Source organism: Periplaneta americana, chromosome 4 (assembly GCF_040183065.1).
Source record: "Periplaneta americana isolate PAMFEO1 chromosome 4, P.americana_PAMFEO1_priV1, whole genome shotgun sequence".
In the NCBI taxonomy this organism is placed as follows: Eukaryota; Metazoa; Arthropoda; class Insecta; order Blattodea; family Blattidae; genus Periplaneta; species Periplaneta americana.
In genome coordinates, this window is record NC_091120.1 from 186,474,065 (window position 1) to 186,498,634 (window position 24,570).

The window sequence follows — 24,570 nt, forward strand, 5'->3', positions numbered from 1 at the left end:
CACGTTATAACCGTAATCGCGATTAGGTCTATAATGTCTTGTAGAGACTGTAGTCTACAACTGGTATTAGTGTTTAGTTACAGGAATTGATGGGGACATAATCTGTTTCGTGAGGGGACAGCCTATACATTCGCTTGTCAATGGCTGATCTTGCTCCATAGCTGACGAAAGGAATCCTGAAAAGGCCGATGTGTTGAACGTAGGGTAGTAGGCACATGCGGTACGCAGCTCCTCCTACCCTGTCCCTCTGTGTCTCGCCCCGCAAAGAAACAGCTCAGGAAGTGAGGCACGGGCAGTACCTCACTTCGAACTATTACGAAATTTACTGAATAGGTGGGACCAATATCTGTTTATTTATTAGAAGTACAAAAGAACATGTCAACAACCATAAGAAACCGGCAATAGGTCATAAACTCATAAACTGCATTAGCTTTCGTTTTAGTTTACAACCCCCAACTCGCGCCAGATGTTTCCTGGAAGAGCACTTATCGAAAAGTGAAATCATAGTGTATCTTAAAAACCTTACGTGATACAAAGAAAAGAGATGCATTTTCGGATTCAGCGCACACAAAACCATAAGGGACACATTGTTTTAAATCGGAGCAAAATTCTTGTCGTTCAGTGTTATTTCAATTCAATTCAATTCAATTCAGTTCAATTCAATTCAATTCAATTCAATTCAATTCAATTCAATTCAATTCAATTCAATTCAATTCAGTTCATTTCAGTTCAATTCAATTCAATTCAATTCAATTCAATTCAATTCAATTCAATTCAATTCAATTCAATTCAATTCAGTTCAATTCAATTTATTTGGCCATTTGACATACAGTACAGTTTTAGGCTTCGTCAGAATACATTGAAAAACATATAAATACATTTTTAAAAAACACTAATAAAAGAAACGGTAAAATATAAATAATACAATGAAAACATGAAATAATTTGAAACTTTTAAATTAAAAAAAAACTAACTAAATTGCAGTTAAACTTGTTTATTAAAATACAATTTCATACAAATTTGTGTTGAAAAACTCAGCAACAGAATAAAAAGGATTATTTAATAACCAATTGTAAAATCTAATTTTGAAGCTATTGATTGGTAATTTATAATATTGACTTGGGAGCTTATTATATAGTTTCATCCCCATAATTAAAAAGTTTGTGTTGCTCTTATGTAATCTACAATATGGAATATTAATTTGTTCAGTATTTCTAATTTCATGATCATGTATATTGGCCACTAATGAGTAATTGTCGATATTTTGTCGAGTGTAAAGTACTAGATCATATATATACAAATTTATGATTGTTAAAATCCGTGATTGTCTGAAAAGTGGCCGACAATGTTCCAGATAGTTTGATTTACATAAAATTCTAATGGGTTTCTTTTGTAAAATCAAAACGCTTGGTGGTACACTGTTCTACACATCTCCCGAATTTGGAGTCGTTCGTGCCATTCTTTCTGGGTGTTGCACTTTTCACAAACAGTAGTGTATTTTCTTCTAAAAGAGCTGACTTTCAACGGAATATAGTCCAAATATTTCCTTATTAGCTTTTTACACATATAAACTCCATTCTCGTTTCAATGAAGATACATAAATATCATTTTCAGACAAAATATTGTCACATTTAAATAACCATCAGTGGCGGTGCGTCAATAAGTGCACAAGAGCACGTGAACACCTTGTTTCCATTAATGCACGATTAGTTTTATTATTTGATACCGTATTGACGTAGTGGGGATGTATAATATCAGAATCGAGTATTTTAAACTTCCCGCATCTTGCATAAACTTCTTATGTAAACTTGGCAACATCCGTTCACGTACAAGCCGTGCTCTTTTCGAGATGGTTACAGGAATTTCACGCATGCGCGGGAGAAAATTGTCTTTAGCTGGCCGCTTATGACTCGTCAAGAGCACAAAGCGTTAAGCGAACATGATGAGGATCTATCCTACAGATGTCAGGTGCATCGATGCCTATCGTTCCCGTGCTATATCTCGAGGAGGAAATTTAAAAGCTTGTAGATGTCAGCATCTGACTGTAGGAACGTTTACTTACGTGGATGTGTGTACAGTGCTGCTACGAGAGTGTAGTTTGTGAATTACTATACTTCAGTGTCGGCATAATAGCATAGTTTGGCTTTCAAACACGTACTGGCTGACTGTGGTGGTGATATGAATTTAAGTATTTGTATGGCAGTGTATAATAGGCCTATTTACTGGCAAGTATTTATAGTAATCTATGCGAGTGGGATTACAGTACTGATATAGGCTATAGTGTATCAGTGTGTTGAGAATCAAAATATATTACTGAACACACGCGTTTGTAAATAACGGGACTGTGGTATGTATTCATTTTTAACAAACGTAAACAATGAACTCTGTTCAAGTAATTTTGAACAATAAAGAACTGGGTAAACTGGCTTACCAAGAAAAATTGGAAACAAAAAGACTGAGTTTCATTATTATTATTATTATTATTATTATTATTATTATTATTATTATTATATGTTGTTTTGAATTTATATACGGTTTTTTTCGATAGTGAAACATTGGAATCATGACATTTCATATTGGACTAAACGTACGATTTCAAATTCTCTTCGATTTTGGAACCACAAAATTGTGAACACACATAATATTTTATCACGAGCCGCCTCTGATAACCATAGAATACTGTTATGTTCGCAGGACTGTGGCTATAGATCAGCGAGGTTATGGAGACTCGGAGAAGCCCTCTGGTGTGAAGAACTACGATATTGATCTTCTTGTTGAAGACGTTAAGCAGACAGTCGAAGCATTGGGTGTGTATTAATATTGCTTACTTTTTTAGGAGTTACAATAAAATTAGAGTGATCTTACAGGCTACAACTCGCCCTCTGATAGTGATATAAAGAAAGCGATTTTAATTAATTATGTCCCTTTATCAAGATATGGCAGATTAAACGCATTTATTTTGTGCATTCCATTTATTTAATTCCGCAAATTCGTATCGTACTCATGATCGGATTGTTCTTCTAACGGCATAGGCCTATATTTCCTCACCTAAGACAGTGTTCTAAAAGCACCGCTTTCCTAATAACTAATCTAGGTTCAAAATATTTTATGTGTACCACTGTCATTTTAGGAGGATAGAAACTGGCCACCTATCCCATTATCTCTTGGTTTAGTTGCATCATAAGTTGTGCCTTGTTGGTATTACTTGTGAGGTTCAGACCTGTTCTTGGACATTTGACTAAACAACAACAAACTGTAATTTCCGTAATTTGGAAATTGTCACGATTATGCACCTAAACCATTAGTTGCGTAGTAAAGTAAATTCAATATTTTCCTCATTTTTATAAAGTCATTTTTTAAGATTCCTTATTTAATTTTTTGAAGACACTGCCCAACCTATGTTCAATGTCGTCTTCAACACTGTCTGGCGCCTTGTATCGGGTTGTACTGAAGTAAAAACGGTAATACTATAGTATGTATTAGCTATTATACACTATCTTTATTCTTTACTCTGTTTCGGAGTTGATTTATTACTGATAAGATTTAAACACTATATAAGGCATTTCTTCTGTATAGGTCAAGCTGTAATGTGACATTATTTTTCCAGATTTTATAATGGAAATTGCATAATCTAGCAAAAATGTAATAAAATTAAAAGTTTAGGCAGATTCTGTATGATAGGTTGAAATACATAAAACGGATAAAATCAGTTGTAGGCCTATTGCAAATTGAATTAATTCAAATGTGTAGTTACGTTGAGGTATGCAGTATATTATCACCTGTCCTGGATTCCTGATAAGAGAATCTGGCAACCCTGTTCGCAGGCCCTACGGACAAAAAGTGCCGGTCCCTAAGTGCTGTCGCCCATTGGTAAATAGGGGCCTGTGTTCTACCAATAGCAGAGATCTTTATTTCACACTTGTCTTCAAGTTGGGAGGGTGTACAACGCTTCACACCGCCCATCTTCAAAGTATGATATGAGATCTCTGCTATTGGCTCAATAGCAATAATTTATCCCTCTCTCTCTCTCCCCCTCTCCATTATTCCCTTTCCCCTTTTCTTCCTCTCTCTCACCCCTCTTCTTCCTCTCTCTCTCTCTCTCTCTCACCCTCGCTCTCTTTCCTCTCCCTCCCTCTCCTTCCCTCTCCCTCCCTCTCCTTTCCTCCCCCTCTCTCCTATCTCTCCCTTCACCTCCTTTTCACCCTCTATATCCCAATCTCTATTCCTCCTTGTCTCCCCCTTTCCTTCAGTCTTTCTCCCTGTCTTTGCCGGCATTGTTTACGTCGCCTGTCATACATTATGAATCGAAGAACTATTACGATTTCATGACAGCTCCACCAAACGTCGGTAGATTTATTTCTGTTTGTCGTATATAATAACCCTTTCCTTTATTGCTGTTTTAAGCTGGTCACGGTGTATTCTAATTGGACGGAGTTACACAATAAGAGACCAAGCGCCAAAAGCCTGTTTCTAGATATTGGCCATCGAAATAAATCTTTTTTTATATAAAACATTTTATGCAAGAAGTATTGTAACATTCATACTGTTACAACAAATAGCACAAATAATATTAGAAAAGGCTAACCGATTTTTAATAAGAGACCAGCAGCTGAATTAATATTTCAAAGCAAAATAAATAAATGCATTTTATGCTCGACCATGCCGAAATGTAGTAATTACACACCTTGTAGCAGCCCTTTAATGGACCTCATTAAAGTACACCTATTCATTAAAGTTCAGGTGTTCCGCCAATCAGAAAGCACAATATGAAAGCGCAAGTATCGATTTCACCAATTGCACACTAAATAACTTACATTTGATATAAAGTCAGTTCTGTTACTATAATAATTAGCGTTAATTGTAAATAATATTCAAATAAATTCAATTTTTCATCTCGTTTTTCAATGTATAATTCAATTTTAAGGTTATATCAAGATTAATATTTCTTTTACTCTCTAGATTGTATCAAGGTCGTCGACATCTATTTCTCGGAAAAAATCAATACTTTCGCGTCTGCGCACATCTCACAATTTACGAGGTAGGTCAGTTCCGCTTCTCACTTAGACATCAATAACATGAATATTTACGAATAATTTCAAGTTAGAAATATGGTCGAGCATAAAAAGTCGTATGAAACTTAGCTATAATGGTAATTAAGACGCTCGTATGAAAATTATGAAACTCCCTTGCGCTCGTTTCATAAACATACTCGCGTCTTAATTACTACCATTATAGGCTCGTTGCATAATTTACTATTATACAATAGGCCTAAACGAATTTTTGCTTATAAATATCAGCAAAATTCAGATACCGCATTCTTAATTTTTTTCCCGAGTTAAATTAGCCTGCCATCAACAGATCTGTGTAAATATATTATTTTTTTCAAATTGTCGGTTGGTCTATTGTTGCGTAACTCAGTCCAATTATACAACATTTCTTTTACAAGAAATCCAGTGAGTAGCATGTCTTCTTCAGTTATTAATTGCTGTTTCATAATATAAATTTCATTATAGCCTATAAGAATTCATTTCCTATGTTTTTTGTTTTTGTATTGGCCCTGACGATACTCAGACTTGTCCAGAAGCGGCATTCATCGTGGATGCAGATTGACAATGAAGGTATATTCGCCGCGTTCATTTGGTTCCTTACCGGTAGGGTTTGTGTTGGTTATATCTTATTTCACGCATCAATATTTGTAAAATTGTAATATGAAGCTGTGTTGTCATGTTTGATTGCAAGGATTATTCCTATAGTCCCGTCGCTCTTATTTCCGGCAGCCAATCGCGTTGCAGGTCGGCTACATTTAAATGTGTGCGTCTTCTGATTCGCTGTTGATGACGTTATGCACTGTCTAAGGCTCGATAAATACTTAATATAATCTGCCGCCATTTTCGCTCTTTCGTTGGCGATCGTAGAAAGCACACGAAGACGTTATTTGCCGCTCAATTATTTGCTGAATTACAGTGCGTTTGATTTATTATCATAGGAGCTACGACATGATAATGTTTAACGGTGTGGCAAATAGATTCCTCGTCTGGTAGGTTGGCAACGAAAGAACAAAAATGGCGAGCGATACTACCAAATACCTTACTATAATAATACCGGACAGCTAGCAGTTTTGCGTGCGAACGACGCTGGTGCTGCTACCTACCTGCCGATGTGGAGATACTCGCGAAACAAGCTGTAATCAACTGCAATGTATATTGTTGCTGGGCTGGTTAATAGTTATATTAATTAGTGCTGTGTTAAAATGTCAGGGTGTATGTGTGCTGTTTATAATTGTGACAATTGCAGCATTACAAACTGCTCCAAATCATACTTTCGATATCCGACAGTTCATAAAACGTGAGTCAACAAAATTCGTTATTAGGCCTAATGCCTTTGTCTCTGTGTTGATAGAACAATAAAAATTAGCTTTTTTTATTTAAGCCTAATAAATGAATAGAAGTTAAAATATATTGGAAATTTTAAGGTTGTAGCAAATTAAGTTTTATTGTTGTCTACATGCCCTTACTAATAATTATTACAAGCATCAGAATACTATCATTTTTATTTTTGCAGTTGTCAGCAATGGGTATATAAAGCATTATTGTAAATTCATTCCTAATGTCAGAACTGATTTTGTCTCAGTAAAGGAAAGAAAAAATATGTAACAATTAATAATGACAGAAAGCAATATGAAGTATGCAATATTCTCATAATATGCAGCTCTGATATAAGGTCATAATTTTACATTAAATACTATTCAACATTTCTTAAGTGTTTCATATATTATCCCACATTAGTAACTCACGTTTTAAACAATAGTCCGATTCCCGCTATGTTAATATTTGTATATGTGGACGTAATTCCATCCTCCTCCGCTAGATGTCAGGTCCGCGATATTTCGCACTCACGCCAATGCTACTATAGTACCGTCGCTCTAATTTCCGGCAGCCAATCGCGTTGCAGGTCGGCTACATTTAAATGTGTGCGTTTTGTGATTCGCTGATGAAGGCGTTATTCATTTCTTAAGGCTCGATAAATAATAATTAATATAATCGCCCGCCATTTTAGCTCTTTCGTTGGCGATCGTAGAAAGCACACGAGGACGTTATTTGCCGCTCAATTATTTGCTGAATTACAGTGCGTTTGATTTATTATCATAGGAGCTACGACATGATAATGTTTAACGGTGTGGCAAATAGATTCCTCGTCTGGTAGCTTGACAACGAAAGAACAAAAATGGCTAACGATACTACCTACCTAGACTTTAAAGAGCCTTCACTTCCTAAGATGTAAGCAAAGAGGAGGAGTCACGCCGGGAGTAACAGCGACGCGACTATAGTTACAATTATTTTTATTCAGGCATCAATATTGACTGCCTCCGTGATCTGTTGGTCAGCATGCTGGCTTCCAGATCCGGAGGTCCCGGGTTCGATTCCCGGGCTCGGCTTTCGGTGAATTTTTCTTGAAGAACAAGACTTCCCTGGGTGTCTAGAGTCTGGAAATTTGTATGAATGTGAGTGTGATAATCAGTGTGTCGGGTTAATATTAATTAACCAATCATCACAAATATAAAAATACATCAGGACTGTCGCTGGGCAGTAACCTGAACACACGTTTCAGCGTCACATTGTTGACAAGTAACTCCATCTGTTAGCAGAACCATAAAGCATCTAATAGGTGCTATAGAGTTACCAAAAAAAAAAAAAGGCATCAATACATTTATTTCTACCACCACTATCCATAAGTTAGTGAAAAAAGTATAAGATGACTTTTAATTATAATTGAAATTAAGATTACTCAACTTTGTTTGTTGTCATCAATTAACTCGAGATAGTACAACGTTGTTTTGTACTCCACGTCGAGTTGATATGAGCATGTCATTTCTGCAGTGCTCGGGAAAACTGACATAAGTCAGTTTCCACAAACCTTTTTTGATAATTTATTGACAACTTACACTGGTTTATGTCGATTTGATTTTTTTCTGTATGAATTATTGTAATGGGAGGAATAGACTACATATGTATTTTTCTCCAAGCGAGCAGATGTTCCGTATGTTGTCAATAAATTATCAAAAAAGGTTTGTGGAAACTGACTTGTGTCACTTTTCCCGAGCACTACAGATTTGAAAATGCTAACACATAATTGGTAGACATATTTCTTTATGTTACTATTTTTTTGTGATTGGATCTGCATCTGAGAAGGGCTAATCAGTAAACAAACAATTATCTTATCTGTTCAAAGGAAAGCGTCCGCTTTGACAGCGGCTGGGTATTAATTGAGCGAAGATACTACAGCCACTCGTGCGTTCCGAGTTTCGGACAGACTGAAACTACTGTGATTCATATCTTATTTACTTTCTGATTTCAGGTCGCCAGAAATTTATTCTTGTTGCACATGACTGGGGAGGTCTTGTCGCTTGGAATTTTGTGGCGAAGCATCACCATATGCTTGAGAAATATATCATCATGGATGCACCGTACACTACAGCATGGATGAACACTGCGTTTACAAACAAGAAGCAATTCAAGTGTTCTTGGTAAGTTTCATAAAATTACTTATTTCGTAACACATGCTCTACTTCTTGTTCTAGCTACTTAAAGACGTCATACAACTAAACAGAACAAATTGTTATCACTAGGGACCGGATTTTTATGTAATTACATATTATATTCCTTTCAACCTAACCGTATATAAATAACAAATCTTTGCGAAACTTGTAATTACCATTAATATATTAAAATTTGATACTACATATTTATCCCACATTACATATTACATAAATCTATATATTTAGGGGTTTTATTCACTTTTACTTCCCTAAAAGGAAAAAAAAAAAATTCTGCTGAGGAAGTTTACAATTTGAAATACACATACCGTATCTAAAAAGTCTTTTTACATATCCAAGAAAGGATATATTTCGGGACGAAACATAACGTCCTTAGTTTCAGAAAGTAATAGAGGCACTCATCCCATACCGCCCACGTAAATATGAGTGAACAAAAGGCAACCTTTCTCATACAACTACCTTGTATTGTAAAAATCACTGAGAAAGTAGCGTTGTCTTCATGCGGTGGAGTGGGACTAGGACGACATGATTTGTCTCGAACTATAATTGTTCTGCACACGTCTTAACAAGCCGTTCCCATGCAATTTGCAACCTTACCCACCCTCTTCCTAATCCTTCCAGGGAAAACCCGTGTCAAGTCCGACATGAGCCGCAATAAAGTAGCCGACTTTCGAAAAGAAGCTGGAGTGAAGGAACAAACTGGAAATATGTTGAAAGATTAAAATAAATAGCTTTTCAGGTTATTGCTTGACCTCTTTACTTTAAATTTAGTAGACCTATACGCAAATGGGATTTTCTGAGCAATTAGAAAGTATGTTCTCGGCTGAATAAGAATGAGACAGGAAAGTCACTTTTCAAACAACAGTGTGTTAGGGCCGTATTCATAGACATTTTTAGCGCGGGCTTCCGGTGGATGATCAGCGTTTTTCGTATTCATAAACCAGTGTTAGCGATAGAATATGATAGATTTGAATTCTGTATCAGTAACCAGTGGATAGCCGGGGCTAGCTTAGTACGCTCGTAGCGCGTGCTGCGAAATGTCTATGAATAGCACCCTAAGTGCCTATAGTTAGAGGTTTTAGTGGGTACTTTGTTTCTTACAGGGAGTAGCTAAAATGCATGTGTCTCACATCTGCTCTTATTTTCTCCTAATCCGGTAAAGCGAAACAGTGCTTGCAGTACTCGTGTCATTCATTTCACTCATTTTTCTTTAGTTTTAATATTTACAGCATGAAGTGCAAGTGAGTTTATTTACTGTTTTAACTAACTAAAATGGCCTATGTATCTTCAAACCTAACAACAAGAATAAAATCATGAATTGCGATGGACGAAGCTTTCACTACAGATGGAAAAACGGTAATGTGTCAAGTGTGCGGTAAAAAAGTCGGGTGCTCTATGAAATCACAACTGGAGAGTCTTACCTATCCCATACCTGCTAGATATTGATATAAATATTTTCATGATTTTACATATTTTGGTACATATTCAGCTTATTTTTCTTATATAAATATGTACATATTTCACACCTTGATATTACATAAAATTCCGGTCCCTAGTTATCACCTTAACTAGTCGTTCGCTTGTGAACCTGGTCGCCCATCCTCTGATCATGCGCAGTGTCTCCTTTCTGGGACTTAGAAAATATCTGTGCACCACGACTTAGAAAATATCTGTGCACCACGACTTAGAAAATATCTGTGCACCACGACTTAGAAAATATCTGTGCACCACGACTTAGAAAATATCTGTGCACCACGACTTAGAAAATATCTGTGCACCACGACTTAGAAAATATCTGTGCACCACGACTTAGAAAATATCTGTGCACCACGACTTAGAAAATATCTGTGCACCACCAATTATTTCTAAGAATGTACATGAAGTCTCTCGGGTGTGCCACAGACACAGACTGCCCCCACTCCCCCATTTTAGCGAGAGTACATAATGAGTGAGCTGTAAGACGTCTGAACATACAGTTTTCAAATCTTATATCTCCTGAATGATAAGAGGCTAAAGATAAAATACGACCTGATAATGTTGCTTCCCCATACAGCGACTGTGATTAAAGCACGTGCTTGACGTATGTGATGTATGACATTTAGTTTTAGCGCAGATTATAAGGTACAAAAGTTAGTAGAAAAATATGATGATTCAGTATTATGCAATAATATTATATTCATAGTCGTCATCCAGACTCAAGTGGTTGCCAATGGATACAAAGTCCGTTTCTTACACATTCTCTGTATTCTATTATTTCTTCTGCTGTTATCTTAATACAGCTTTTTATACGAGTCCAGTACTCATTATTATTTTCAGATGTGGATTCTAATGTAGCCTAGGCTTTCTCTTGAAAATTTGCTTCAAATTTGTTCTTTTTTCTGAAGAATTTTTCCATGTTCAATTTTTCATCACCTATCTTCCTCTTATCTTCTTTTTCTTCTTCTTCTTCTTCTTCTTCTCCTTCTTCTTCATCATCTTCTTCTTCTTCTCCTTCTTCATCATCTTCTTCTTCTTCTTCTCCTTCTTCATCATCATCTTTTTCTTCTTCTCCTTCTTCATCATCATCTTTTTCTTCTTCTCCTTCTTCATCATCATCTTCTTCTTCTCCTTCTTCATCATCTTCTTCTTCTCCTTCTTCATCTTCATCTTCTTCTCCTTCTTCATCATCATCATCTTCTTCTTCTCCTTCATCATCTTCTTATTCTTCTTCTTCTCCTTCATCATCTTCTTATTCTTCTTCTTCTTCTCCTTCATCATCTTCTTATTCTTCTTCTTCTTCTCCTTCATCATCATCATCATCTTCATCTTCATCTTCATCTTCATCTTCATCTTCTTCTTCTTCTTCTTCTTCTTCTTCTTCTTCTTCTCCTTCATCATCATCTTCTTCTTCTTCTTCTCCTTCATCATCATCTTCTTCTTCTTCTCCTTCATCTTCTTCTTCTTCTTCTTCTTCTCCTTCATCATCATCTTCTTCTTCTTCTTCTCCTTCTTCATCATCATCTTCTTCTTCTTCTTCTCCTTCATCATCATCTTCTTCTTCTTCTTCTTCTCCTTCTTCATCATCTTCTTCTTCTCATTCTTCATCAGCTTTTTCTTCTTCTTCTTCTCCTTCTTCATCTTCTTCTCCTTCTTCATCATCATCTTCTTCTTCTTCATCATCTTCTTCTTCTTCTCCTTCTTCATCATCATCATCTTCTTCTTCTTCATCATCTTCTTCTTCTCCTTCTTCTTCTTCTTCATCATCATCATCTTCTTCTCCTTCTTCATCTTCTTCTTCTTCTTCTCCTCCTCCTTCTTCTTCTTCTCCTCCTTCTTCTTCATCTTCTTCTTCTCCTCCTTCTTCTTCATCTTCTTCTTCTCCTTCTCCTTCATCATCTTCTTCTTCTTCATCTTCTTCTTCTTCTCCTTCTTCATCATCTTCTTCTTGTTCTTATTCTTCTTCTTCGTAAGTATGATCATGTTTCCCCGTCTTTCCAAACTCTGTCTTGGCTAAGGCTAAGCGACCGACGAGCCCTGCATTCTCTTGTTCTCTTATTTCAAATTCTGCGCACCGCTACCCCAATCTATTTGACTTCTCGTTTTAAAAAATTATTCGCATATCATCATAACAATTTACTCATTATACTCTACCACAAGACATCTTTATATTCTTCATCTTATACAGTTTCAGTTGCTAGAAATTGGAACTCGCTACCGAGTGATGTAAGGGATCGTTGGACAATAACTCCATTTAGGTCAAAATTACATAAATTCTTACTTAACAAATTAATTGCTGATTAATATTTATTACATATTATAATGAAACTAACATCTGTCCATTCCTATTATTATCATTAATTTCTCTAAATAGATTTACAAAACCACTAATGGCAATTACATTAATATTCTCATTATAGAAATATATTTTAGATTTATATATATATTTTTTTTCTCCCTGTAACATAGTTATATTAAATTAATTTTCATCATTTTACTAGCTATCTCAAACCTCAAATTAATTATAATTGATTGAATTAAATTAGCTCATAAATTAAATTACTACTTTACCTTATAGGTTTATCTAAATTTAAATAAATATGTAGTCTACTAGTCGTTAAAACTTAACTGAAGAATATTGCTGGAGAACCTTTTAAGTGTAGTGTAAATATTCGTAATTTAAATATGTAGTGTATTGATTAAGGCTGGTTGAGTGGAAGAGAAGGCGTTATGGCCTTAACTCTGCGAGCGAAAATAAAACGTTATTATTATTATTATTATTATTATTATTATTATTATTATTATTATTATTATTATTATTATTATTATTATTAATATTTACTTCACCTATCAGCAGGACATGATATGAATTAATATCCGCTCTTGGTAAAGTCTTCGAATTTTTAAAGTAATTTCGGAATCTTTCCTATACCAGTATGTAATCCATCTGCTATCTTCTTTCGTCCCTTGGTCATGTCCATGTACATCTTCTTCGTTTATGATGGAAAAATGTATTTCCTACAATCACTGCATTTCTTTTACAGAAATTCACCAGCTATCCTCCTCTGTCATTTCCTCATTCCAATCCATATTTTCCAACTGTTCTTCCATCTTGTCCTTCTCCTACAACTGCTTCCAGTCACCATTAGGATTACGCATGCTCCCTTCTTCTCCTTCTCAACTATCTCTTCCATCTTGTCATAGCTTTCTTCCACTTCCTCGTCTGCTAATCCACTATGTGGCATATAAACTTGCACTGGCACTAAGTCCATTTTGTTCTCTGGTAGTCTCACCATTATCATCCGGTCATCTACATAACTAGGGAGCGGATTTTTATGTGCTAAAAAATTTAAATAGACTTATATTTATTTTTTATGTGTTAAAAAGTATGAAAATATTTGCTAAAAATAAAAAAAATATTTGTTTAAATATGACAAAAATACCTTACTTAGCTTGAAAAAAAAAATGTTACTAAGTACTCACCAATCACACTTGAATATCAGTTGCTAGTAGTTGTCCGAGAATTGCAGTGAACAACAAAGATCATTTCCAAATTCTCCATCACAAATGCATGCCCATTATCTCTGAACAACGACTTATGCTGTGAAAACGATCTTTCCACATCACAGGATGTCAGACGTGCATATTTAAAGAGAGGAATGTCACAAACACCTACACCGTCAATTTCACCTACAGGCACACCCTCCAATACTTGAGCAACTTTACACACTTTTTATATGCACTGTTTTGCCGTGAATGCACACGTGAAGCAGCGGCAATGTGCTTGTTTCCAGACAAATGTTGGGTTACCTGAGAGCTCTGATCTGCACTTACTGATTTACCACATGGTTGGCAAAATAACACTTTTCCGTCGGTAGTAAAAATGTTTTTAAATTCATCTACATATTGCCGAAGACGCGATCTTAAACTCGATTTGATTTTAGGCATCTTAAGAGGCTAATATACATACGTCTTAACGTAAAAAAATGTTTCTAGCTACTGACTGACAATGTCGAAGAAAAGCTTCCTATAGCGACGCCACCACGTCTACACTACGCAGCTTATGCTTATGGTCCAATAAAGGGGAATGACAACAAGATGTATTTCCTCACTTCATAGGCATGAACGAGAGGCGAGAGATTTGTTTAAATTAAATAATGTTTATACCCGAGCTCTTATCCGTTGTGTTTCACAAACAAAGCGTGGAATGAAATCATCTTCAGCAACAATAAACATTCCTAATTATGTGTTGCAAAATCTCTCCTTCTTGTCCATGTTAATTTATTCTCATATAATAACACTGATATGCTACCCAGCAGTTCTCAGAACTTGTGGCGATACTATTACGAAAATGGATCACGGATACACCACACAGCGCTTAGAAACACAAAGCAACCAAGAATTCTAGAAAAGATAACGTACTTATGTGTGACATAATTGATTTAGTTTTAAAATGTTTAAAAGTTCTTGTAAAAAATTATTTAAGTAAAAAAACTCCAAGATTTATGTGTTTATAATAGATTTCCTGAAAATATGTATTTACATAATTTTTTGTGTGAAAATATTGTGTTTTTATGTGAAATAAAATTCGGGATTTAAACTTGAAACTTGACATTCGGAATTTTTAACTTTGTTAATTGTGTTTTATCACACGCAAAAATAATATTTAATTACATAGAAATCCGCTCCTTAGTCATGGTATCCTTATTCTGGGATTCTAAGATGATAATCATGATTTAATATGTAGCAATGTGGAGAATAATAGCCAGAGAACGTTATTCGAATCTTCTGCGGCAACTGAAAGTGAAAATTCGCGAGAAGAGGCCGGGTATGGTCAAGAAGAAAGTGTTGTTTCATCACGACAATGCACCTGCTCACACGTCTGCAATCGCGGTTGCCATACTACACGAACTGTTCGAATTGTTGTCGTACCCTCCCCCTTCCCCACTCACCAGATCTCGCATCCTCAAACTTCTTTCTTTTCCCAAAGCTCAAAACTCACTTGGCTGGGAAGAAATTTTCGTCAAACGAAGAGGTTATTGCAGCAGCAGAATTTTTTTTTTTTTGCAGACCTCGAGGAATATGTGTACGAGAAAGGTATAGCAGAATTTCAACACCGGTGGACAAATTGTGTGAATCTCAGGGGAGATTATGTTGAGAAATAAAGAATGTTTCAGAATAGTCCTAGTTTAATTTCTTTGTCAGGCTATTAACTTTTCAAACAATCCTCGTATAGGCCATTCGTTATCTCGTGAAACGTACTTGCGTGTATGTTTCCACTTGCAGCTAGCTAGCTAGTTCACTTACCCTCAACATAAGGTTCTTACTCTCAGCTACGGCATACGCATTCATTTGGTTCCACGAAATAACGAATGAGCCATACTTCTATAATAAGTACATTAAATTGATGTTTTGTGCAATATTAATTGAGATACTGATATGTTCATATTTCCATTATTTCAGGTACGTATTTTTTTACATTCTTCCGTACTTGCCTGAACTGATGTTTTCTGCATTTGACTTCCGAGCATTTGCTATAGTGTTCAGGAGGAAAAAGTCGAAAGATGTTTCACCTGTTAGCGACGATGACATCGAGGCATATAAATACACATTTGGAAAACCAGGTGAGTAGCCTAAACAATAATAATAATAATAATAATAATAATAATAATAATAATAATAATAATAATAATAATACTTACTTACTGGCTTTTACGGAACCCAAAGGTTCCTTGCGTCCTCACATAAGCCCGCCGTCGGTCCCTATCCTGTGCAAGATTAATCCAGTCTCTATCATCATATCTCACCTCCCTCAAATCCATTTTAATATTGTCTTCCCATCTACGTCTCGGCTTCCCCAAAGGTAATAATAATAATAATAATAATAATAATAATAATAATAATAATAATAATAATAATAATTACTTACTTACTTACTGGCTTTTACGGAACCCGGAGGTTCATTGCCGCCCTCACATAAGCCCGCCATTGGTCCCTATCCTGAGCAAGATTAATCCAGTCTCTAACATCATATCTCACCTCCCTCAAATCCATTTTAATATTGTCTTCCCATCTACGTCTCGGCTTCCCCAAAGGTAATAATAATAATAATAATAATAATAATAATAATAATAATAATAATAATAATAATAATAATAATAATAATACTTACTTACTGGCTTTTACGGAACCCAAAGGTTCCTTGCGTCCTCACATAAGCCCGCCGTCGGTCCCTATCCTGAGCAAGATTAATCCAGTCTCTAACATCATATCTCACCTCCCTCAAATCCATTTTAATATTGTCTTCCCATCTACGTCTCGGCTTCCCCAAAGGTAATAATAATAATAATAATAATAATAATAATAATAATAATAATAATAATTACTTACTTACTTACTGGCTTTTACGGAACCCGGAGGTTCATTGCCGCCCTCACATAAGCCCGCCATTGGTCCCTATCCTGTGCAAGATTAATCCAGTCTCTATCATCATATCTCACCTCCCTCAAATCCATTTTAATATTGTCTTCCCATCTACGTCTCGGCTTCCCCAAAGGTAATAATAATAATAATAATAATAATAATAATAATAATAATAATAATAATAATACTTTATTGCTAGAATAAAGATACATATTGTTTTTTATATAATAATCACTCTAACACCCTCAGAAAGAATAAGTTTCATACTCGTGCTGAAGGGGCATTTCACATAATTTTGATACATTTTATTAAATAATTGAATAAAAAATAAAAAAGAAAGAAAAAGAAAAGCATAGATATCACAATAATTGGAACTTTAAGTTTTCTCTCTAAACAGTATAATTTTTAATTGATTTTTTTTTAATAAGGAGCATTAGCAAATTGTATGTCTGGGAATTTAGCTGTTTTCTTGTTATAAAGCTTTGGACCGAAGTTGCTAAACAGTGATTATAAGCTATATTATGGTATATTTAGGTTCTGTCAAGCGTATCTTGTCTGATCTTTTGGTTTTATGTTTATATGTACAGTAGACTGCAAATTAAATATATTTCGGTTTTTATGTACGAAGTTCAAAAAGACATTGTTATAAATTTGATGGATATCAAATACTCTAAATTTTCAATACAACAGTTCTGAAAGATATTCAAGAGGTTTATTAAGACATATTTTTTATTATTCTTTCCTGCAGCAGTGTTATTCGCATGAAGGAGATACTTGAGTCGCTTAAGAAACTTCTTGCCCCAGCAACTAAAACTTACCCTAGTACAAACCCTAGTAATGCCGCATTTCGATTATTGTGACGTTTTGTTAAGTGACCTAAGTTCTGAACTGTCAGTCAAGTTACAGCGAGTTCAGAATATTTGCGTCAGATACGTGTGCAACATCCGACGATATGATCACATATCACCGTCCTTCGCAAGTCTTTCGTGGCTCCGACTTAAAGAACGCAGAACTTTACACTCTTTGTCTTTGCTCTTTCGAATTCTGCACACTTCAACAGCAAATTACCTTTCGTCTCGTTTCTCTTATCTATACTCTAACCACGACGTAAATACCAGATCACTTATCTGTGGCGCGTTAAGTATACCTCTTCATAGAACATCTCGTTATTCATCATCTTTTACAGTATCCACCTCGCGACAGTGGAATTCCCTGTCACAAAGTATTAGGGGCTGCAAGACAATAAACACTTTTAAAAACAGCTTAAAATATAACCTTCTTAGCATTTCACTCCAATCATACTGACTTAAACTATCACTGTCTACATTGTTACTCCTTCCTTTAGACATCATCCTGATAGTGCTGTATTTTCAAAATTGTCTCATAATAATCTCTTTCTATTATCTAACATTATTTGAAATATATTAACATTCTATGTATTTTAGCTTAATTCTGCTACATAGTTTGTATTTCAGTGTTTAATTAATAGTTCATAGTATGTTTTTGTTTAATTCGTAAATAACGCTTGCATACATGTAGCTCTTATTTAAATCAAATTGTTGAATTCTTTTAAGTTGATACATATGTATGTATGCTTTTTGCTGGTTGAATGGAAGAGGAGGCCTTACGGCCTTAACTCTGCCAGCTAAAATAAATAATAATAATAATAATAATAATAATTATAATAATTATAATAATTATAATAATAATAATAATAATAATAATTATTATTATTATTATTATTATTATTATTATTATTATTATTATTATTAATGTAATCTTCAACTTACGATGTTTGGTGACGTATACAGGTCCGTTGATGTGACATATTAATGAATTTAAATACTATTATAGTCACAATCATGCCATGGTATAAAAGAAAAATTTCACAATCTCGAGCGGGAATCGAGACCGGACCGGAGAACAGGAAGTCGCAGGTTCGATTCCCGCTCGAGATTGTGAAATTTTTCTTTCATACCATGGCATGATTGTGACTATAATAGTATTTAAATTCATTATTATTATTATTATTATTATTATTATTATTATTATTATTATTATTATTATTATTATTATTATTATTATTATTATTATTATAAGCACTATGTGTGCATAACCTATAAAACAGTGTCTTTGTCAGATTCTTTTTTGTTTGCATTCCACAACATATTTTTCGAAACAACTCCAGAGAGTAAGTGGAGTCCACTAAGATCTGTGCACCTGATGAAATCAAGGTCAGTCATGTGTACTGTCTGTAACCATTAACGTTTCTGTGCTAATTGTATCCTCTACATTCACAGCCTTCTAAAGATCATATTTTCGCAATTGAGTTATGCGTAGCAATAGATTGCCAAGAATGAGTTATATTGATTTATATAATTTTTAGGTCCAAAAGAGGAAAAAAAGAAGCATTCGAAAATATAAGAATAATTTTTGCCATATTAGCAATTGGTGTATTAAAAATCTAATCAAAAAGTTAAAGTCTTTAACTAAAAATGTAAACAAAGTAATAAAGGAGTAGGAAGAATAATTGAACTAAGAAATTTCATGCAAAAGGCTTGTTAAAATCAGCGGCATGTTCAAAATTCCCTCTTTCCTCCATTAGTTACTTTTTCTCGTTTTTTGCTTTCTTTTGAAAATAAAAAAAATAATTTTGTATTAAACATTCCATAGCGTGTTTTGGGAAAGCCATTGATTTAATTCCCAATATGGTCAATCAATTTAAGACAGCGATATATTAGGATAATAAATTATTGAAAGAATTTTAATTTTTCCTTTAAATGTGCAGAAATCTGATCTGAAATGTAACTTCTCTTTCTAGAAAGGAATTTTAAAATGTTACATTTGTTCTTTAAGCACTTGTTAACAGTGATATAAATCCTGATATGCGAGAATAAGTTCGCAATTACTGAATTTTGAATCGTGTTTTAAAAGATTTATTTAAAACTCTACATTGTCCAATCTGTAGCTAACAAGGAGAGGACATGCTCTGTATATCACCGAATGGAATAAGATTGTGTGAGATAAAGTACAAGAAGTACTGTTTAAAGTCATACCTGGTATGGGTGGCCAATGATCCCTCGTTTTGGAAATATTGGCTATTGTTTGTGACATACTTCCGTTAGGTGCTCAATAGGGAAGCATTAACCTGCGTAACAGCGTAGCCCATATGGTTAGATGCTGAGTTGTTATCCAGGCAACCTGAGTTCGAATCTTAACTGGTTCTATATTTTTTCTTTTAATAATGATTAATATTGTGATCACAGTTATCTATTTACATACCTATATCATATTTCTCAATGTATTGAATGCTTCATCATGTTTTAAACAAATTACTAATTAACTAACATTGTATTGTAAAGGATAAACAATGAAATACCGCTCAAGTAGGAAGGTAAGATGTGTCACTGGTGTCTGTTCTATTTCTGTAGCAGCTATTCCATTTCATTTTGTACCCGATTCATTATGATGTCATAAAAACACACAAAACATACATATTTCCTGCACCATGCACAGCAAATGAAAGAAGATTGTCCACAGTCACACACATTTTTCCGCACTTCTGCTGAGAAACAGATATCCTTCACATTCACAAACACTTCTCGTTCGTTTATCAATTTTGATGCATACCACGCATATTTCAACATGGCTTTGAATATAGGAACTGATAACTGAAAGTGAATTAAATAATAATAATAATAATAATAATAATAATAATAATAATAATATCAAGCTTTAAAAAATGAGAAGGTATTAGGATTCGAACTCGGATTGCCTGGATGACAACTCAGCATCCAACCACATGAGCTACGCCATTACACAGTCTGATGCTTCCCTGTTAGGCACATAACGGAAGTATGTCATAAACAATAGCCAATATTTCCAAAACGAGGGGTCATTGGCCACCCATACCAGGTATGACTTTAAACAGTGTGTATTGTAGTGTCATGTCACAAAATATGATTTAATTCGGTGATATACAGATCGTGTCCTCTCCTTGTAAGTTGGATAGGCTAATTTATTTCTTTCGTGTTGTTTTTTTATTAGGTGCCCTAACACCTCCCATCAACTATTATCGACATTTCATGTCATCAAAATCTGCTGATGATGAAATTCAAGTGATCGATATTGATGTACCAGGACTGCTTATATTTGGTGAATTTGATGATTATTTGATTCCTGAGTCCGTGCCAATTACTCAGCAATATGTGAAAAAGTTGGAAACGAGGACTGTGAAGGGAGGGAACCATTTTGTTCAACAGGATGAACCGGAAGCAGTTAACAGATACATTACAGAGTTCCTTCAAAAGTGAGGTATATACGGATTATATGGATGTAATGTTATTTCAACAAACAAATAAAGCATTAATCTTTTTATTTTAGATGTAGACATGAGGGAGTCACCACATACCACTAACTGAAGCTAGCATTTCTTTCCACTACAGAAAACAATACTTATGTAGGAAATGTCATTTTCAGTTGACATTTTATTCAATGTAGTAAATAAAATAACAATATTTTCTTTGTTCGTTTCTATAGACGTGACTATATTAACTCATATATGCTGTGTCTCAAAAGTATGGTGGGTTTCAGTTTCCTCAAACTACCGAAAAACATCTCAGAAAAGTTCTCAGAAAACAATCATTCCAGTCATGGTGCCAGCTCCCACAAAAAGGAAAAGGTGTTTATGAAGAATGCCCCAAAGCGAATTCCTGAATCTCCTCTAAAAAGTGCCTTTCGTCCTCGGAATACATCAGTGTCATCAAGATGTCTTGCAACGTCACCGCAGTGAGATCTGTCCCTGGCAGAACCTTCAGTACTACCCGTTGTCGCCATCCCGGCTGCAGCGAGACTGAAACACTTGGTCACGTACTGGGGTTCTGTAAGAAGGGGAAGCTACTGCGTAACAACAGACACCATTGAGACCATAAAACAATTGCCAATCTGCTAAGAAACAGAGGATGGGAAGCACATGAGGAGATTCAGTGTGTGTGTCTGAAGATGATTCTCATAGACGGGTGGATATAATTGTCATCAATAGAAGAACCCAGAAACGCTTTGAGCGAGAAACGAATCAGGCATTGCAGATAAATGATGGCAAGCGAGTTAAATATGTACCTTGTCTTCCATACCTCAGTGAAAAATATAGCATTTTGCTTTACAACTGGGATGTTACAGGCTTACTATTTGGAGCGAGAGATGTTTATCAGAATTTACACGTAATATCCTTAAATCTTTTAAAATTCCCATTCATGAGATTCCGAAGATTGTAGTGGAAATTCTGAAGGCCTCTCTTCAAATTCTACACTGTAATTTATATTTTAATACCTAAAATGTTGCTCTAATGCGAATAATTATTGTACTCATTTCATTTTTCTTTATAGTTTGATGTTTGTAATTCCGGATCCCAATGGTCAACCTCACTTGAGGACGGATGATTTTAAATAAATCCTACTACTTTTTTGGATGAATAGCGATAGAAATGTAATATTGGTGCTAGATGAAAATAAAACTTTCAAAGCTTTTTTTCTGTAAGTTTGAGGCACTGAAGGAAACAAAAGACTGTAACAATTGAATAAATGCAATAATTTTCATTGTTAATTAATTATGCAAGATGGATGTCCGAAGAAAAGTGCAATGTGTTTTGTGGCTGGCAGAATTTGAATCTGTGACTATTCGTCGTTGTCAATTTCATTAAGCAAATCCACAGCAAACTCATATCTTTTGTTATAATTGTCTAGATGAAGTGCATGTACGAGCAATTGAAGTTTATAAGGAGTCAGATGAAGACGTTTCTTTAAAGCTCTAAGAACTGTTGTCCTAATTGGTGTGCACATTTACGAACTGATTTCTTTGGAGTCTATGCTCTTCGGATGTCTTCTACCGTTTCATCATTTACCGATGGTCTTCCAGTACGCTTTTCCTCCAATAGGCTTCTAGTCTCTTTCAACTGTCTATCCCAATCACGAATGTTATTCTCGTGTGGTGGTTCTTCATTAAGCACGCCATGAAATTCACGTCGTATACGAGTCACAGATTCACAAAACACATTGCACTTTTCTTTGGACATCCATCTTGTATAATTAATCGTTAAAATGAAAATTATTTCATTTCTTCGTTTGGTACCGTCTTTTGTTTCCTTGAGTGCCTCAAACTTACAGGCGAAAACTTTAGGGAGTTTTATTTTCTTCTGGCACCGATATTATCTACATTTCTACGTCTGTTCATTCAAAAAATACAATCCTCTGAAACTTCACCATGACTGTTGGGAAACACTGTAGTTCAAGTATAATTTATTATACATGCACATGTGACTTCATTGAAATTCATTGACTACTTCATGAAATCATAACTATGTTCATAGTGTATATACTGTACACCTATTGATAAGAACTTTGTGATGTATCAGAATGTGCGTGGATACACGCAACTTCTGAAAATAAATAACTGCATAAAATACCTACATTGTTTTACAAGCAAGAAAAAAGGTAAAGTACCTTCATTTTAAATAAAATATAAAAAATACATGTATTATTGTAATATTTCCTATCCTTTTGTTCCTAATTCACTCCGTCCTTGTCCATTCTAATCTTTCCTAAAATCGGTATGTGGAACCAGAAAAACACGAAAAATCTCTTCCATATACCTTAACCTTAACACACCTTAACACCAAATTACCTTTCGTCTCGTTTCTCTTGTCTATACTCTAACCACGACGTAAATACCAGATCACTTATCTGTGGCACGCTAAGTATACCTCTTCATAGAACATCTTGTTATTCATCATCTTTTACAGTATCCATCTCGCGTCAATGGAATTCCTAGTCACAAAGTATTAGGGGCTGCAAGACAATAAACACCTTTAAGAACAGCTTAAAAGATAACCTTATTAGCATTTCACTCCAATCATACTGATTTAAACTATCACTGACTACATTGTTACTTCTTTCTTTTTAGACATCATCCTGATTGTGCTGTATTTTCAAAATTGTCTCATAATAATCTCTATTGTCTAATATTACTTGAAATATATTAACATTCTATGTATTTTAGCTTAATTCTGCTACACAGTTTATTTCAATGTTTAATTAATAGTTCATAGTATTTTGTTGTTTAATTCGTAAATAACTCTTGTATACACGTAACTCTCATCTAAATCAAATTGTTGAATTCTTTGTAAGTTCATTCATATGTATATACTCGTTTTGCTGGTTGAATGGAAGAGAAGGCCTTACGGCCTTAACTCTGCCAGCTAAAATAAATTATTATTATTATTATTATTATTATATAATACATAGATATGTATATCTTTCTTCTTCTTCTTCTTCTTCTTCTTCTTCTTCTTCTTCAGTAGTTGCTACAACTTCGTCGAAGTTTTGACCTTCTCAATTAATTTACGCCATTCCTTTCTGTTATGAACAAGGTTTGGCCAATTCTTTACATTCAGTGTTTTCAAATCGTTGGTTATGTTTTCCTTCCATCTACTTTCTGGTCTTCCTTTTGCTCTTTTACTGATGGGGTTCCATTTATATATTTTCTTAACTGTTTTACCTTCGTCCATACGATTGATATGGCCAAACCATGCCATCCTTTGCGCTTTGATATAGTTTACTATGTGTTGGTTTTGTATTAAAATATTTAAATCTTTATTATTTCTAATTCTCCATTCATCGTTTGCAACTTTTATTGGGCCAAATATCCTTCGTAATATTTTCCTTTAAAAAACCAGGAGCTTTTGCTTAGACAATTCAGTTAGGGTCCAGGTTTCACTTGCATAGGTTACAATTGGTCTTATTACTGTTAAATATAGTCTTAATTTTGCTTGTTTGGATGCGTATTTGCTATTGAATAGGTTGAGATTCGCAAAGTATGCTTTATTTTCCATAACAATTCTATTTTTTATTTCTTCCTCGATATTGTTTTCGTCGTTTACTATTGATCCCAAGTACTTGAAGGATTTTACTCCTTCAAAAATAGTATTATCCATCTGTAAGTTTTCTGGTTCAATAAGATATGTATATCAGAAAAGTAAATTTTTTTTCCGCGAATTATGTACTGATTAAAAATAATACATTTCAATTTGATCGAAATGGCAACACTGTAATGAAGTCGCTAGG

General features: G+C 34.6%; 1 protein-coding gene across 1 annotated transcript in view; it reads left to right on the forward strand.

Moving 5' to 3' along the window:
• Positions 1–23,730, forward strand: part of LOC138698527 (epoxide hydrolase 1-like) — a 39,005-nt gene extending 15,275 nt beyond the window's left edge. The window contains exons 3-6 of the mRNA XM_069824523.1: positions 2,695–2,807; positions 8,356–8,524; positions 15,494–15,654; positions 20,501–23,730. Coding sequence (XP_069680624.1) covers positions 2,695–2,807; positions 8,356–8,524; positions 15,494–15,654; positions 20,501–20,766 — 709 coding nt within the window. The 3' untranslated portion in view covers positions 20,767–23,730. The remainder of the gene's footprint in view (positions 1–2,694; positions 2,808–8,355; positions 8,525–15,493; positions 15,655–20,500) is intronic.
• Positions 23,731–24,570: the final 840 nt, after the last annotated feature.